This window comes from Giraffa tippelskirchi, chromosome 11 (genome assembly GCF_054371585.1).
Source record: "Giraffa tippelskirchi isolate mGirTip1 chromosome 11, T2T-mGirTip1v1.2.pri, whole genome shotgun sequence".
NCBI classification, from domain to species: Eukaryota; Metazoa; Chordata; class Mammalia; order Artiodactyla; family Giraffidae; genus Giraffa; species Giraffa tippelskirchi.
Genome location: NC_137285.1, coordinates 120,125,178 through 120,139,349, shown reverse-complemented (window position 1 = coordinate 120,139,349; position 14,172 = coordinate 120,125,178). Strand labels below are relative to the sequence as shown.

The 14,172-nt window shown below is 48.2% G+C and overlaps 2 protein-coding genes across 4 annotated transcripts; one reads left to right on the top strand and one right to left on the bottom strand.

Moving 5' to 3' along the window:
• Positions 1-1,628: 1,628 nt before the first annotated feature.
• On the bottom strand, positions 1,629-6,689 carry ARFIP2 (ARF interacting protein 2). 3 transcript variants are annotated; one of them, XM_081540931.1, is made up of 8 exons: positions 6,608-6,689; positions 5,668-5,808; positions 5,316-5,412; positions 4,232-4,350; positions 3,834-4,055; positions 3,133-3,290; positions 2,811-2,985; positions 1,629-2,364 (listed from the first exon to the last, which is right to left on the bottom strand). In XM_081540931.1, the coding sequence occupies exons 2-8, from the start codon at positions 5,764-5,766 to the stop codon at positions 2,209-2,211; spliced, it is 1,026 nt and encodes a 341-aa protein (XP_081397057.1). In that variant the 5' UTR covers positions 5,767-5,808; positions 6,608-6,689; the 3' UTR covers positions 1,629-2,208. The 3 variants fall into 3 exon arrangements, with proteins under 3 accessions (XP_081397057.1, XP_081397059.1, XP_081397058.1); XM_081540933.1 differs by having other exon boundaries at positions 3,148-3,290; XM_081540932.1 differs by having other exon boundaries at positions 3,133-3,287.
• Positions 6,690-6,895: 206 nt separating this feature from the next.
• Positions 6,896-9,310, top strand: TIMM10B (translocase of inner mitochondrial membrane 10B). Its single transcript, XM_081540934.1, has 3 exons — positions 6,896-6,946; positions 7,135-7,230; positions 7,418-9,310. Exons 1-3 carry the CDS (start codon positions 6,905-6,907, stop codon positions 7,628-7,630), a joined length of 351 nt encoding a protein of 116 aa, XP_081397060.1. The 5' UTR covers positions 6,896-6,904; the 3' UTR covers positions 7,631-9,310.
• The last annotated feature ends 4,862 nt before the right edge of the window (positions 9,311-14,172 follow it).

Below are 14,172 nucleotides of genomic sequence, written 5' to 3'. Positions count from 1 at the left end.
TTGATTTGGCTCAAGTGCCTGGCTCTCCCTCAGGGGCCCCCTCGCGAGGAAATTATGGTTCAGACCATCTAGCGACCCCCTTCCACCATCCAAAGACCAGAGCGATTCTCAGAATCATCGCATTGTGGAAAACCAGTCCCGGTGGAAAATAATAAAGTGTAACCGTTAGCAGGGACTGCTTATTATGTGCCAGACGCATAACGCATCACCTTAAATATATGATCTTCTTTATACTCATCATCTTAATAGGTTACTTCTTTCATTAGCTGTGGTTTGCAACGGAAAGAACTGAGGGCCTTCGGCTCCCCAGAGAGTAACCCTGATCACTCAGGTAGAAAGTGCTGGAACAGGGTTTGAATTCTTCAAGTGCTCCAGTCACTTGAAGCCTCAGAACGTTTCATGTTGAAGTATCCTAGTGACCCATAAGGGTGGGGGGCCTGTATGTGGACCACCCCACTCAGTAATCAAACTTGTCAGGTAACTGCACCTTTTGAGGTAGAGAACAATGCTGAATTCTGGAGCATTCCTTGGCCAAGGGATATAGGGCAATGGTACCTGGATCCTGACTACACGAAAATGCTGTTAGGGAGCTTTCCCGCAACACACAAGGTTCAGGTTTGGGCTCAACACCTGGGTGCAGCAGGGACCCTGGTTAAGTTCCTTGACTTTCCACCTGCCTCAGTTCTGGCAAAGGTGCTCTGGTGCCTGTGAATGAGCCTCAGGGTTCATGATTGCTCTGTAATTTGGGGCCAGGGCTAGGAGACTACCCAATACTAGGTGACTTGGGTCTGTAGAACACTATTTTAAGCCTCATAGACTTCTTTCCTCAACCCTAAATGTCCCTCATGCCATCAAACTTCTGCTGATAAGGCTTCAACAGCTGTCTGTTCAAAGAGCAAAAGTCCTTAAGCAGCCTGAAAACGCTCAGCATGATCTGCTACCTTGCCTCTGTAGTTATCCTCTAGCCATTCCCCCTTCATTTCTGCCAAGCTAATTCCTCCCAATTCCTACTCAGGGCCTTCACATAAACTGGCGTCTTTGCCTAAGATGCTCTTCTGCTTACTCTTTACCTGGCCATCATTTAGTTACCCTCAGGTCTCAGCTTTCAAGCTGACATCCCCACCTCCACCCATCTAGGCTCCATCCAGCATCCATCCTCTGTGCTCCCATAGCTCCCTGTACTTCTGTATCTTAGTATTTATCACTGTATTGTAGTTGCCTGGTTACTTGCCTCTATCCCCCACTAGGCCATAAGCACTGTGGGCAGGGACCGTGTTTTATTCCATGATGTCTCCCCAGGGTCAAGCGCAGTGCCTGGCAAATAAAAGCATTCAGTACAGTAAATATTTGCTGTATGAATGAACAGATGATGGAGGTCGGTAGGCCCAACCCCCTCTGGGCCCTGTGTTTTAAGATACATTGCTATCCTGGCAGGAGCCTCAAGGGCAAATAAAGCTTTGGCTCCTACTGGGGCTGGGGGAGGGGACTAGGCTCTCCAGAAACCTGTGACTTCAGATATCTGGCTCTAGCTCTCCTGAAATGGTAGGATTTTGATGTATGATTAGACTGAGCATTTATCCACCCAGACCACCCTCCTAGAATCCCCCACAAATTGACCTCACTGGGCCTGCTTTTATGAAAGGTTTATTCCTAGTGCTAGGTCCCAATCTTCCAGGGCTCTAAGCACAATTAAACTGGGTGGGCAGGTGAGGGGAGACCCATTCAGATGCACGGCCAAAAATAGGGCTCCCCATATCCCCACCCTTTTGGTCCCAGTCCCCTTCTCTGCAATGGGCACGCATTGAGGAGGGACAAAGGGTACTGGAGGCAACATCATTGGCCCAGGGGAGCCCAAGAAGAGCTGCCATTGGCTGACAGGGCCTTTTGAGGCTCTGCCATTGGTCAGGGGGCACACCCCAGAAACTGGGGATAGGCCTGAGGAGTGACGCCATTGGCCAGGGAGTGGTTTTGTCATAGCCTTTGGCTGTGGAGTGAAAGGAAAAGATCTGGGAATGAAGCCCAGTGGCCAGGAAGATAAAGGACAGGGCTGCAGATGCTGGGCCTGCAGGCCCCTGTCAGGCCCCAGCCAGGGAAAGGGAACCCAAGCCAGAGTGCAGGTGGCAAGGGATGTCCCATGTCCAAATATCCCCCACCCTGGGACTACCCCTCCCGATGTCCTTCTTGATAGCCAGGTTGGGCTGGAGTGGCTCACTGCTCCTCTAGCCAGGAGGGCTTCTCAGCTCCTGGCGGCCGCAGCTTGATGTTGAACTGCTGCAGGGTCTGCTCCAGTTGTTTCTGGTTCCCAGCAAAGTAGGCGGACACAGCATTGTGGAAGAGCAGCAGCTGCTTGTGCATCACCTTGATCTGGGGGTCCAGCAGGGTCAGCTGAGACTGGACTCAGACACCCTTTCTGAGAGGCTATGAGCCTGAACCCAGACCAGGGGCACATAGACTCTGCTCTGATGGTGCTTTTGGAGTGGGGGCAGAACTCCACCAAGGGAGTCAAGGGATAAAAGCCTTGTAATAGAAGAAACCTAACTTGACTGGCTGGGCCAGGGGTTCTGGCACCTAAGCTCAAGGGGTGGTTTTTTCCCAGTTGTGTTCTTGGGATCAGCACCCAAATCCTCTAATAGAAAAGGGCCAGGGATCAGAGGGAGGGTGACAGGGAAAGGTCCAGGGATTGAGTGGGGTGGGGGATGTTCCCACTTCTTAGCCAGGATGCATTTCCCCATTCAGTGATGGGGAGTTTGAGGGGAAGGTCAGTGGTACAGATGGAAAGGTGGGCTGGGTCAAAGGGGTGGGGTTAGCACCTTGTTTTCTTCCAGGAACTTGAGCTTGATGGCCACATCTCCCCGCAGCTTCTCATATTTGTCCCGATGGGCCTGGAAAGTGGCCTGGGCACTCTCGAGTCGACCACGCGTCCCTGCATCCCGGGGGCCTAGGCTCAGCTCCTCTAAGTCTGTCCGGTAGGCATCATATTCCAGCCTGGGGAGGGGGTGATATGGGCTGGTCTCCACCCGTTTGCCCTTCACACATACTCTCCTACTTTTCTCAATTCTTTTGCCCCTAAAGCGCAAACTTTCACCCATGCCAGCCAACTCCCAAAACCCTAGGCCCTGCCAGTGCCCACACCTGGCAGCCTCATACTGTTTGACAGTCATGAGTGTGTCTTCCATGGTCTTGGTTACCAATGTGTTGATGCTAGAGACAAAGAAGTTCACAGCCCCTAGCAATGTCTCTCCATTCTTGCACAGCAGCTTCTGCGTCTCTGCATTGTAGCCAAATTCCTCCTGAGGGCAGAAGGAAGGGACAGGGCTTGAGTAACAGTCACCACCTGACTGGAGCTAAAGGGCCCTTCTTCCCCCTCCTCTCCCGGAAGAAACAGCCAATGAAACTGGAACAAGTCAGGACTGGCTCCAGCAAGGCTCTCTTAGCCAGAAAGTTAGTGGGGCCACCCTGGGGCTGCCTGGGGCAGGAATGTGGGAGTGGGGGGGTCTCAGATAAGTTCACAGGACTGGAATAGGGAAAGCTAGTGCGGCAGGCAAGGGAGGGGCTCTGATTAGGCTGAGCACAGAAGACATTCTTGTCAATGCAGAGAAGGGTTACTTGTGAGGCACCTAGTGTGCCGCTCCCCACCGCCTCCCACTTCTGGACCTCTGTACAAACCCTTAGGCTGCCTCCACAGGTGAGTGCTGCTGGGGGCGGGGCTGGGCCCACCCTGGAGGGGTTCTCCCTCTGGGCTGCAGGAGGGAGGGAGGGAGGGAGGCTGAGGGGTGACTGCCTGGGAGGGCCCGGGCCCAGTCCCCCCACCTTCTTTGGCCTGGCCAAGGCACCTGGAGCTCTGGGGACTTCTGGCTGAGGTCAGCAAAGGCGTCCCCCAGTGCATGCTGGGTCTGCAGCAGGCTGTAGAGGTGGGCTGTCAGTGCCCGGCCCAGCTGCAGGACACTCTCATACTTGCGCTTCGTCTCACGCAGCAGCTCAATCTGCAGCTCCAGCTCCAGGTCCACAGTCCGGGAGCCTCGGCCAAATCGCTCTGATAACAGCTGCTTTGTGCACTAATGGGAAGTGGGGGAGCAGGTCAGAGACTCTAGCACCCTGCCCCCGCAAAAGGCACCTACCCCAGCATCCCCAGGCTTCCAAGTCTCAGCCATAGCTGGGATATTAGGATCTGGAAGATGGGGAAAAGGTACCCAGGGCAGTTTGGGGTAAGGGAGAGGTGCTTGAATCCCACCTTATATGTATTGATGCCCCATTTCTTGACGATGTCAAACTTCTCTCCAGCGATGCCCCGAGCCACCTCATCTCCAGGGCCAGCAGGAGTAGCATTGTGAGATGGATGGCGGCCAGACCCTAAAGGACCAAGTTCTCTGACACCAGCCTCTCTCAGATACAATCAAACACTTCTGTGGTTCCCCCCACACTCCCCTCCCAGTACATGAAAATGACTTCCCTGAAGAAGCTAGAGACAATTAGATTCTCTTACTCACTAGGAGGAACTTATACGTTGTGCCCTGAGACCCAAATCCCAATACACATTGGCCTCTTCTTAAACTGAGGGTTAGAAAAGGGGCGAAGAGGGAGTGGCATGTGTACAGGGGTAGAGGAAACAGCAGGAAGTAGGCCCAGTATGGGGTGACTGATCATGGATGGTGAGTCCAGGAAATAGAAAACCCGCTGACAATTCCCATGTTGATTCTAGTCAGTGTGAGATTCACAACTGTTTGTTCTTCTAAATGTTAAGAGTCAAATTAAAACTCTGAGAAGCCTCACAAAGTTCCAAATCAGATTCAGGCTCTAGAGCAGATTAGGGGGAAGGAGAGCTGTGAAAAAGAGTTCTTTGCTTGTCTTAGCTGGTGACAGCAGGGAAAAGGACAAGTGGGGCTAAACTGCAAGTGGGAGCAGAAGGACAACTCTGGGAGCTGGCTTTGGGCTGAGATTCCATAAGGTTCATACTAGCCGAGGTTCCAAGGATCTCCAAACAAAATGCAAGCCTTCTTAGACATAGTCTATGCTCCCATAGTCTAGGGCTTCCCTGGTGGCTCAGACGGTAAAGAGTCTGCCTGCAGTGTGGGAGACCTGGGTTCGATCCCTGGGTCAGGAAGATCCCCTGGAGAAAGAAATGGCAACCCACTCCAGTATTCAAGCTTGGAAAATCTCATGGACAGAGGAGCCTGGCAGGCTACAATCCATGGGGTCTCAAAGAGTCAGACACGACTGAGCGACTTCACTTTGAACTTTGAACTTTTGATGTTCCCTGGGACCATCCCTCTCCCCATCTAAGCTCAAGCACCCTGTCCTATTCTGATCATTCATACCTGTGGGGATGAGTCCATCACCAGAGCCCCCATAGCCACCAGACACAATGCTGGTTTCATTGAGGTTGGGTCCTGACACCATCACTTGCTGGAGGTCCTATAGGCCAGAGAAGAGGGGGCTTCAGGAACATAGGGGCAGCTGAAGCATTTTTGGGGTGAAAACAAGCTTGGATTGAAGCATCATAGAGAGAGCACACAAGGACAGTCTGCACAGAATCAGAACAAAGATTTGTAAAAAGACTGAAGGGAGTTAGGTAAGTTAGGGGAAGGCTACTGGAACAGACGTGAGAGTTCAGGGTTTCTGAGTTGGGATTCCTCAATTGAAACAATATGAAGAATCAAACAGAAGCACCTGCTCCAGCCCATCATCCTCAGGAAGCTGCCCAGCTTCACCGTTCCCGTGGATGGGGATCTCCATTGTGGCTGCCTTCCCTAGGATCCCGTCCGTCATGGTGAGCGAAGGGACTGGAGTCAAGGTCTCCACCCCAGCGCCCTGCAAAGCCCAACACAGACAGCTCTGGAAACTGGCCAGTACTCCAAAGAGGAAGGTCTCCCCTACCATTTCAGAGGTTGTCCCAGGGCTTCAGAGTTCTGGGGTTTGGCCACCACTCTTCCCTGAACTCTATGTATTTCTCCCCTCCAAGGTGCATATTCGTACACAGGCAAACCCAGGCCTCGGGTGTGCCTGACCTGAGGTCATGTCCTCATGAACCCCTCACCCTACCAGAGCTCTGCTGATTATTCACGCATTCAATCACTCCACAAACCTTTAATGAGTGCCTGCTATGTGTCACACACTATCTCAGACAATGGAGATACAGCAGCGAACAAGAGAAAGTCTGTGTTCTCAAGAAGCTCATCCCCATGCAGGTGTTTCTCCCCATCAGGAGATTAACCCCTTTCCCCGAGCTTGGTGTCTACTCCCGTTCAGGTATGTTCACTACTGTTTGGCTGTTCACTCTCCTTTTGTGTTTCTTCCCCTTTCCAGCAGGTGGTCTCCCCCTCCTCCATCCCATGCACCTCCTCTTCCTCGGGCCCTGCCCCCCCAGGCCTTAGTTCAGTCAGTTGGTCTAAGTTCTCGACCTCTGGGAAAAACCTCTTTTTTCCCAGGACATAGGTAGGTGATCCCTTCCAAAGTCACTTTAGTTTCCCCAGGTGTGTGAGTCTCCGCCCTCCCCCCATACACCTGGGCATCAGGTGTGTCCTCAACCTTCCCCAGGGCTCAGAGGCATCTTGCCCTCTGGTCAGGTTCGTGGAGTCAACTTGCCCTCACCCGTGCTTGTCCCTCTCACCTCGGGCCGGGCCGCTCTTCCCCTCAGGGCGCCGGGCCCGGGCCGCGCGGGGACCTCCGGCTCCAGTTCCCGTCGCGATCCTAGCAGCAGGTCAGGGACTCAGCGGAAGTGACGTCCCCGCCCGGGCAGAAGAAGCCGGCCACGTCGCAGATTATGAGGGCGGAAGTGACGTTAACATCTGGGGCAGGGCGATCCTGGAGCCAACCCTTCTGTCCCTGGGGAGCTACGAGACGTCACTTCCGGGGCGTTACCGAGAAGCTGAAAAGGAAATGACCTGGAGCTCACGCTGGTGGCGTGATGGAGCAGCAACAGCAGCAGCAGCAGCAGCAATTGAGAAACGTGAGTGGGAGCTAAGTCGCTTTAGGGCCATGCGTTCAACTAGCATCCTTGTCTGCATAGCGGAAACCCCAAATAGCCAAGCATCTGAGGGCTGGGATCGTCGGGCCGTGGGGCGCGGTCCTGGGAAAGCTCGGGCGGCGCGGCCTTCAATTAAGATGTGGCCCCTCTCTCGTCCCCCTTCCTCTCAGCTGCGGGACTTCCTTTTGGTCTACAATCGGATGACGGAACTCTGCTTCCAGCGCTGCGTGCCTAGCCTGCACCACCGAGCTCTGGATGCTGAGGAGGTTAGGTGGGGAACTGAGTAGGGGAACTACCCTCGATCCTCAGAGTTAACAGTAGACTGCTTCTCTCTTCCGCCACTTCCCCTACCTCTGGCTCCGGCCTTTCTATGACCCTCGCCCCTAGGCTGGAGTTGCGGCAGGACCTGACAGGACTCCTTTGACTTCTGCTTCCATCCTGTCTTCCTTCCAGGAGGCATGTCTGCACAGCTGTGCCGGGAAGCTGATCCATTCTAATCACCGCCTCATGGCCGCTTACGTGCAGCTCATGCCTGCCCTGGTACAGCGCCGCATGGCAGACTACGAGGCTGCCTCAGCTGTGCCACATGCTGCTGCTGAACAACCCGAAACCTCACCATTCGGCAGCTCGCCATCCGCAAACCTCGGGAAAGGAGGCGCTGGATGAACCCTCAAATTGAAGGAGCCAGTGGACCTAGGGCTGGATGCAGCCTGTGTATAGCAAGTGAGGAGTTGTCCGAGAGCCGGGTACTGTTGCTCCTTTTCCTGGAGCTAATAAACCCACTTTTCCTCTGTTTGGTTTATATTCTGGGCAAGGAAGTTTTGCCCACATTGTTGGCACCATCTTTATTATTCTGTCAGTGCTTCAGCCCTGGAAGCAGAGAAATTGCCTTCTGTATGTAGAAGGAAAGCCTATAACCAGGTATCTGGTTAAAGCAAGGTCTGAGGGTACAATTTTAAGACTGGTAATAGCAACAAGTTGGTTGCCCCAATGAAAGAAAATGGGAACTCTAACTGTCCTTAAATCTGTCTGACTGAAATGGCTCGCTTGGAGATATCTTGGAGAACAGATTAAGAATCCACAGGGCTTTTAGGCATTACCTCCTGGGAAGTCAGTAGCCTCAGACAGAGATGAAACCTGTAAGAATTCAGGGGTGTTCTGGAACATCAACCACTTCCTCAAGATGTACTCACTTAATATTTTCTGTCTTCTTAGGATGAGCAGTTAAACCTTTAAATAAAGAAAATCTGTGTTCTTGTCTTCAGGAGCAGTCAGAAAGGGGAAAACTTGTGGAACCATATTCTGCAATACACTCAGACTTGAGGGATAAAAACCTAAGGGAGAAGTAGGTGGTGATACTTATGGAAAGAAAATGGAAGAAAGTCAAATCTTCAGGACTTCTTGAATGTTACCTTATGTCTCACTTCTTGCCTATAATCTCCTAACTCCATCTCTTCCTCTACCCCTACATGTTCCCACTGTGCCTGTTCTGTGATTTCTAATTCCAGCCCCTCTGTTCTTTCCTTATTATTGCCCTCCATGGAATTTACTTCTGTATTCAACAATCTGAATGGCCTATCACTCCATCACTGAGTTTTCTTGCCATTCTTGTGTCCTTTTTGTGTCATTCTAGCTGTTTTAACTTTTCTTCTGTTCCTCCATATCAGGTGATCATGTTTTATTTTTAAAATATAAGTAGTTCTTAGACATTGGCTCCCATGGTAACCATTTTTTTTTTAAGTACAACCACCCACAAAGCAGATATTTTCACCCCTGTACATATCAGGATGTTGAAGTTCTGTAGTAACAGACCGTGTCTGAAAATGCAGATCTGACTTTAAAATCCATGTTTTCTTTACTCCACCAGGCTGCCTTTCAAAATATCTTTTGAGTACCCATTTTGTATAGGTTCTGATGTAGGTATTACCCCCACTCAACAGGTGAGGCAGCAAGAATTCAGTATGTACCAGAAGCCCACCTTATACACAGTTACCTGTGGAGAAAAGTAGCTCTCTTTATCGGAACAAATCTTGTACAGGTTTATTAAGAACCTTTCTTAACAAAAAAGTTGTCGACCGGGAACTTTCCTACTGAGTGGCCTCATGTTTGCCCAATAAAGTCTCTTGGAAGGTATAAATGCAGATGAAACCGCTTGTGAATTTCCCAATTCCCAAAGACGGGAACAGGGACCTGGAATACTGTGGTGATGGTCGGAAGATTCTTCCATGCCAATATTTATGTATATGCTTGCAATAAACTTCCGATGTGAATTTCTGTGTTCCCATGTCACATAATTGAGTAATTGTTGGAGAAGGGTTAACAATACAGATCTGTCTGACTCTTAAAGCCTATGTTCTTTTTTTGCCCTTCGCTGGGTTCTTAGTTCCCTAACCAGGCAGTGAACCCCTGACCATAACTACTAGACAACCAGGGAATTACCAAGTCTATATTCTTCGAACTTCCAAAGTTTGTATTTGTTTGCTCATCTGCAGTCATCCTTTCCCTAGGCATGGAAAAATAAGTGTTTCTCAGTCTGATCCACCAGTTAGTTCCTTAACTTTTCAATCTCTTCTGTGTATAAATATGTTCAGTACTTATGAAAAGAACCTTATTCCTACTATCCGTCTTCTATTGTCACTGAAGTCTCCCTCAGCTCTTGGCATAAAAAGTGTTAATCATTGGCGTAATGAGAGCAATGTGACATTTCAAGCACAACACAATGATAAACATTGATAAAGCTTTATCATTTTTTCACAAACATACTTGAGTATGTTTCACAAACATACTCTTGCCATTGTGGCTTTAGAACTTAATTGCCCGTTCATTTTTTTTTTTTTCCATTCTATTCATTCTTTTCGAATAGGCTGAATTTCCTTTCATCTCTTTGTTGGACTTTGATAAAAATGAAACATTTGTGCCTGCCTTTGGACATCTAAAAACTGACCAAGGAGGACTTCGCTGGTGGTCCGGTGGCTAGGACTTGATGTTCCCGATTCAGGGGGCCCAGGTTCAATCCCTGGTTGGAGAGCTAGATCCCACATGCTACACCTGAGAGTTCGCACGCCTCAGCTGAAAAATCCCACATAGTGCAGTGAAGATCCAAGATTCTGCGCGCTGCAACTGAGACCCAGCTCAGCCAAATGAAAAGCTATGGGAAGGGGCCACCCCTCCTCACCCCCTGCCAACCCCAGCTGTGCTACCTACCACCTATAGGGGATTCTGTCTTCATACTAAAGAGCGGACACAGAGACGGGACAAACTGCGGAGATAATGTTCATGTCAAAAGAATGAGTCTTAAAAACTGCCCAAGGAAATGACTATAGAGCAAATTTTTATCACTGTTTGAGTCCATGTGTGCTGTGTGTACTTAGTCGCTCAGTCGCATCCAGCCTTTTGTAACCCCATGGATGGTGGCCCTCCAGACTCCTCTGTTCATGGGGATTCTCCAGGCAAGAATACTGGTGTGGGTTGCCATGCCCTCCTCCAGGGGATCTTCCCAACCCAGGGATTGAACCCAGATCTCCCGCGTTGCAGGTAGATTCTTAGATTCCTGTCTAAGCCACCAGGGAAGCCCATGGTTAACTTCAAATGGAGTCTCTGCCCCTGTAATCCCACTAGATTTTTCTAGTCTCTCTCCTGTTCCCTGCAATGACTATTTCAAACCAATATTCTTAAGCCTCTTATCCCCACCATTCTGTTTGCTTTCTGCAAGTAACCTTATATATTTACTTCACAGGCAAAAATGGAAGCTATCAATTAGGAGCTCTGATAACATCTCACAACTCATAACTTGGTCACCGATCTCCATCTGCACCATTCTCCTCTTTCCTCCCATCTAAACAGGACAGGCATCTGTCTCAAGGCCAGTGCCAATTTCCAGGCCCTGAATCCTAGTCCTTCCTTCTTTGGAGACCTCTGACTTTCCCCTACTTTACTAAATTCTTGTCATAAGTATCTAAATGTGCTGAAGGCTCCCGTTAAAATAAACAGACCCCTCTGTCTCCCAGGTACCATGTACTTTTTTCTACTTTACAGCTGAACTTCTCAGAACAGTTGGATATTAATACTTAGGTCCTCTCTATTCCCACTCCTTCTCCCACTCTATTTTGACTTCTGTAACCTTTATTGAGGAGGAGAAAATGGCAACCCACTCCAGTATTCTTGCCTGGGAAACCCCATAGACAGAGGAGCCTGGTGGGCTACAATACATGGGGTTGCAAAGAGCTGAGTACACGACTCAAGTACAGCACAGCAACCTTTATTGAAATAGTTCGTGAGCTCACCCTGGCTCACCAAGTGACCTTCATATCCCTGAGTCCAGTGGCTATTTCCCTAGCTTACTTCATTTCTCAGTGGCATCTGGTACTATTGACTAGTTCCTCATCAACACTCTCACTGGTGTCTGTGATTCCACTCATGGTTTTACTACTACCTCTGGCCACAGCCTCTTAGCCTCCTTTGTACGATTACCTGCCTCCACCCATTAAATCTAAAAGTTTCTCTAGGTCCTGTTTTTTCTCAGTCTATTTTTTCTGGGATTGTTTCATCCTCATGCTGAGCCCTAGTTCCTGATGACTCAGATCTCTCCTCTGAGCTACTTGATTGATGTCTCCACTTAGGTGTTTCAAAAACATCCCAATTCAACATGTTTTCTGATAAACTTTTCCTCCTATGCCTGGTACTCAACCAGTTGCAGATACTAGAAACCTCACTCATCCCTTCACTCAACTGCCAAAATCCTATCAGATTAAATTTCTAAAAATTCCTAGATTCTGTCTGCTTCTCTTCATCATCACAATCTCTCACCAGGATTATTGCAATTCCTGCTTCTTCTCATACTCACTTTTGCAGCCCTCCAATCTATTCTCCATGCACTAGCCAGAAGACACAAACTGATGCTTAAGACCTTGCAATAGCTCCCCATTTTTAGAATAAAAACACATTCTGTACGTGACCTACAAGGCCCTGCATGATCCAGCCCCTGCCTACCTCAGCTTAATCTTGTCAGTAACTCAAACACTGGGCAGTAAATACTGTTTGTTGAATTGAATTGAAATGAACCACACACCTCACTCTCTGTGTGTTCTAACCACTCTGGCCTTTCAGTTCCTCTAACCTGTCATACCTGATTCCTTTGTACCTGTTGTTTCCTGACTTGCAGTGCTTTCCCCCTTTACCCACCTCATTTCTACTCATTCTTGAGTACTTAGTTCAAATACTTTCCTCAAGTAACTCATCCCAGACTCCAGCTCCCATAAATGCTTCTGCTTTTGGCTTGTAGCGCTTGTACACTTGGTAATTATAAACCCCATGAGGTCAGAGTCCTTGTCTGTATTGCTCACCTTTGTATCCTTATCACCATGCCTGGCACATAAAAGTGCTTGATAAATATTGTTGAATGAGTATCTTTCAGTCTCTTTCTAGCTCAATCAACTATTTATATAATAAGAGAAAGGCTTTTAATCAAAAGGGACAGCAATGAATCTGCATTTGACATTTTGCCAATGATTTTGAAGTTTTTTTCATTCAAAATTTCACTTTTTGTATCTTCCTCCTTTAATCAGATAAGGCAACACCCAAAAACCTCTGTCTGCAGCAAATTACTCAGATCTTATTATGTGGGAGGCTGGGAAATGTTATCTTTAATCTTACTAGTCATTTACCCAGTTAAAAGTGGGAGGTTCTGGGGCTTCCCTGATGGCTCAGTGGTGAAGAATCTGCCTGCCAATGCAGGGGATACGAGTTTGACCCCCGGTCTGGGAAGATGCCACATGCCACAGGACAACTAAGCCGGCATCCCCCAACTATTGAAGCCTGGGCACCTAGAGCCCATGCTCCACAACAAGAGAAGTCACTGTAATGAGAGGCCTGTGTACTGCGGAGCAGCTCGGCAACAAAGACCCAGTGCAGCCATAAAAATACATAAATAAATAAAACTTTTTTTTCTTTTAAACTTTGAGGTTCTGTTACTAAGAAAGAAAAGAATGGCTAATGGGAGGTACTGCCAATCCACTTTCCACACTAACCAAGAGTGATTCTTGTAAAATAGAAATTTAACCATGGTACTCATCTACTTAACGCCTTCCATGACCTTCAGACTCCTCCTCACAACTGAAGCTTTCTCTGATGGGCTCTGGCCTCATCTTCAGCCAGCTTTTGACTCTCTTATCCTTGGTTGTAAAAGAATCAATTTACTTGTAGTGTTCAGACACATCCTGCTAATAACTCTGGACTCGTTCTTTTTCTGGGTATGCCCCACATTCTTCCATATATTTATAATAATTCACAAATACTTGAGTTACTGCTTTTACCAACATTGTTAAGCCCTGAAGATACAGAGGTGAATGAGAAGATGCAGTTGTTTTCTTGGAAGTTAATGTGGGTATAGTGACGGTCAATACAGAACAAGTAATCACAACTGTGATGTATGTCGTGAAGAAGAAATATGCATTGCAATGAGAACAGACAGTAGTACTAACTTAACTGTGTGTGGGATGAAGAACTTCCCTGGGATTCTGAAGCTGAGACTTGAAAGATAAATTAGAATTAACCAGGCAATAGACAGGGGGAAGTGCTGCCCTCTTTTCCACCTTTCCTTTCCTGTTTAGATGCCACCTTTTACTAATTACCCTATTTAAAATTGCAACCCATCCTCTCCTCATATGGCCCTTACTGAGCCTTTTATGTCTTATTCACCATTATGTCCACAGCAGTTGGTAGAGTGCCATAAACAATAACAAAAATACATAGTTTGCACAAATCAGTTATATCACATGCTTATTATCTACCGGGCTCTAATTTAAGCATTTTATATAACAACTCATCTAATTCTCACAACAACACTGTAAAGTAAATACTATTATTATCTTCATTTTACACACAGAAAAATGAAACGGCAGAAAAATATCTCACAGCTAGTAATTGGTGGAGTCAAGTTTTCAGTCCAGGCTGACTTCCAGAGTCTGACCTCTTTCTCACTAATGAAGATTGCTGTACATTTATGCATTTGTTCCACAAATACTTTCTGGTCACCTACTCATGGTGCCCAGCACTAGAGAGAGCAGAGGGCAGTCAGAATCTGTCACCATGGAGCTTAGACTTCTAGTCTGAGGAAACAGACAATAAGCAATTAAGTATGTACTGATAGGAGATGGTAATAAGTGCTATGGAGAAAATTAATGCAGGGTAAGAAGGACAAGGAAGATGGG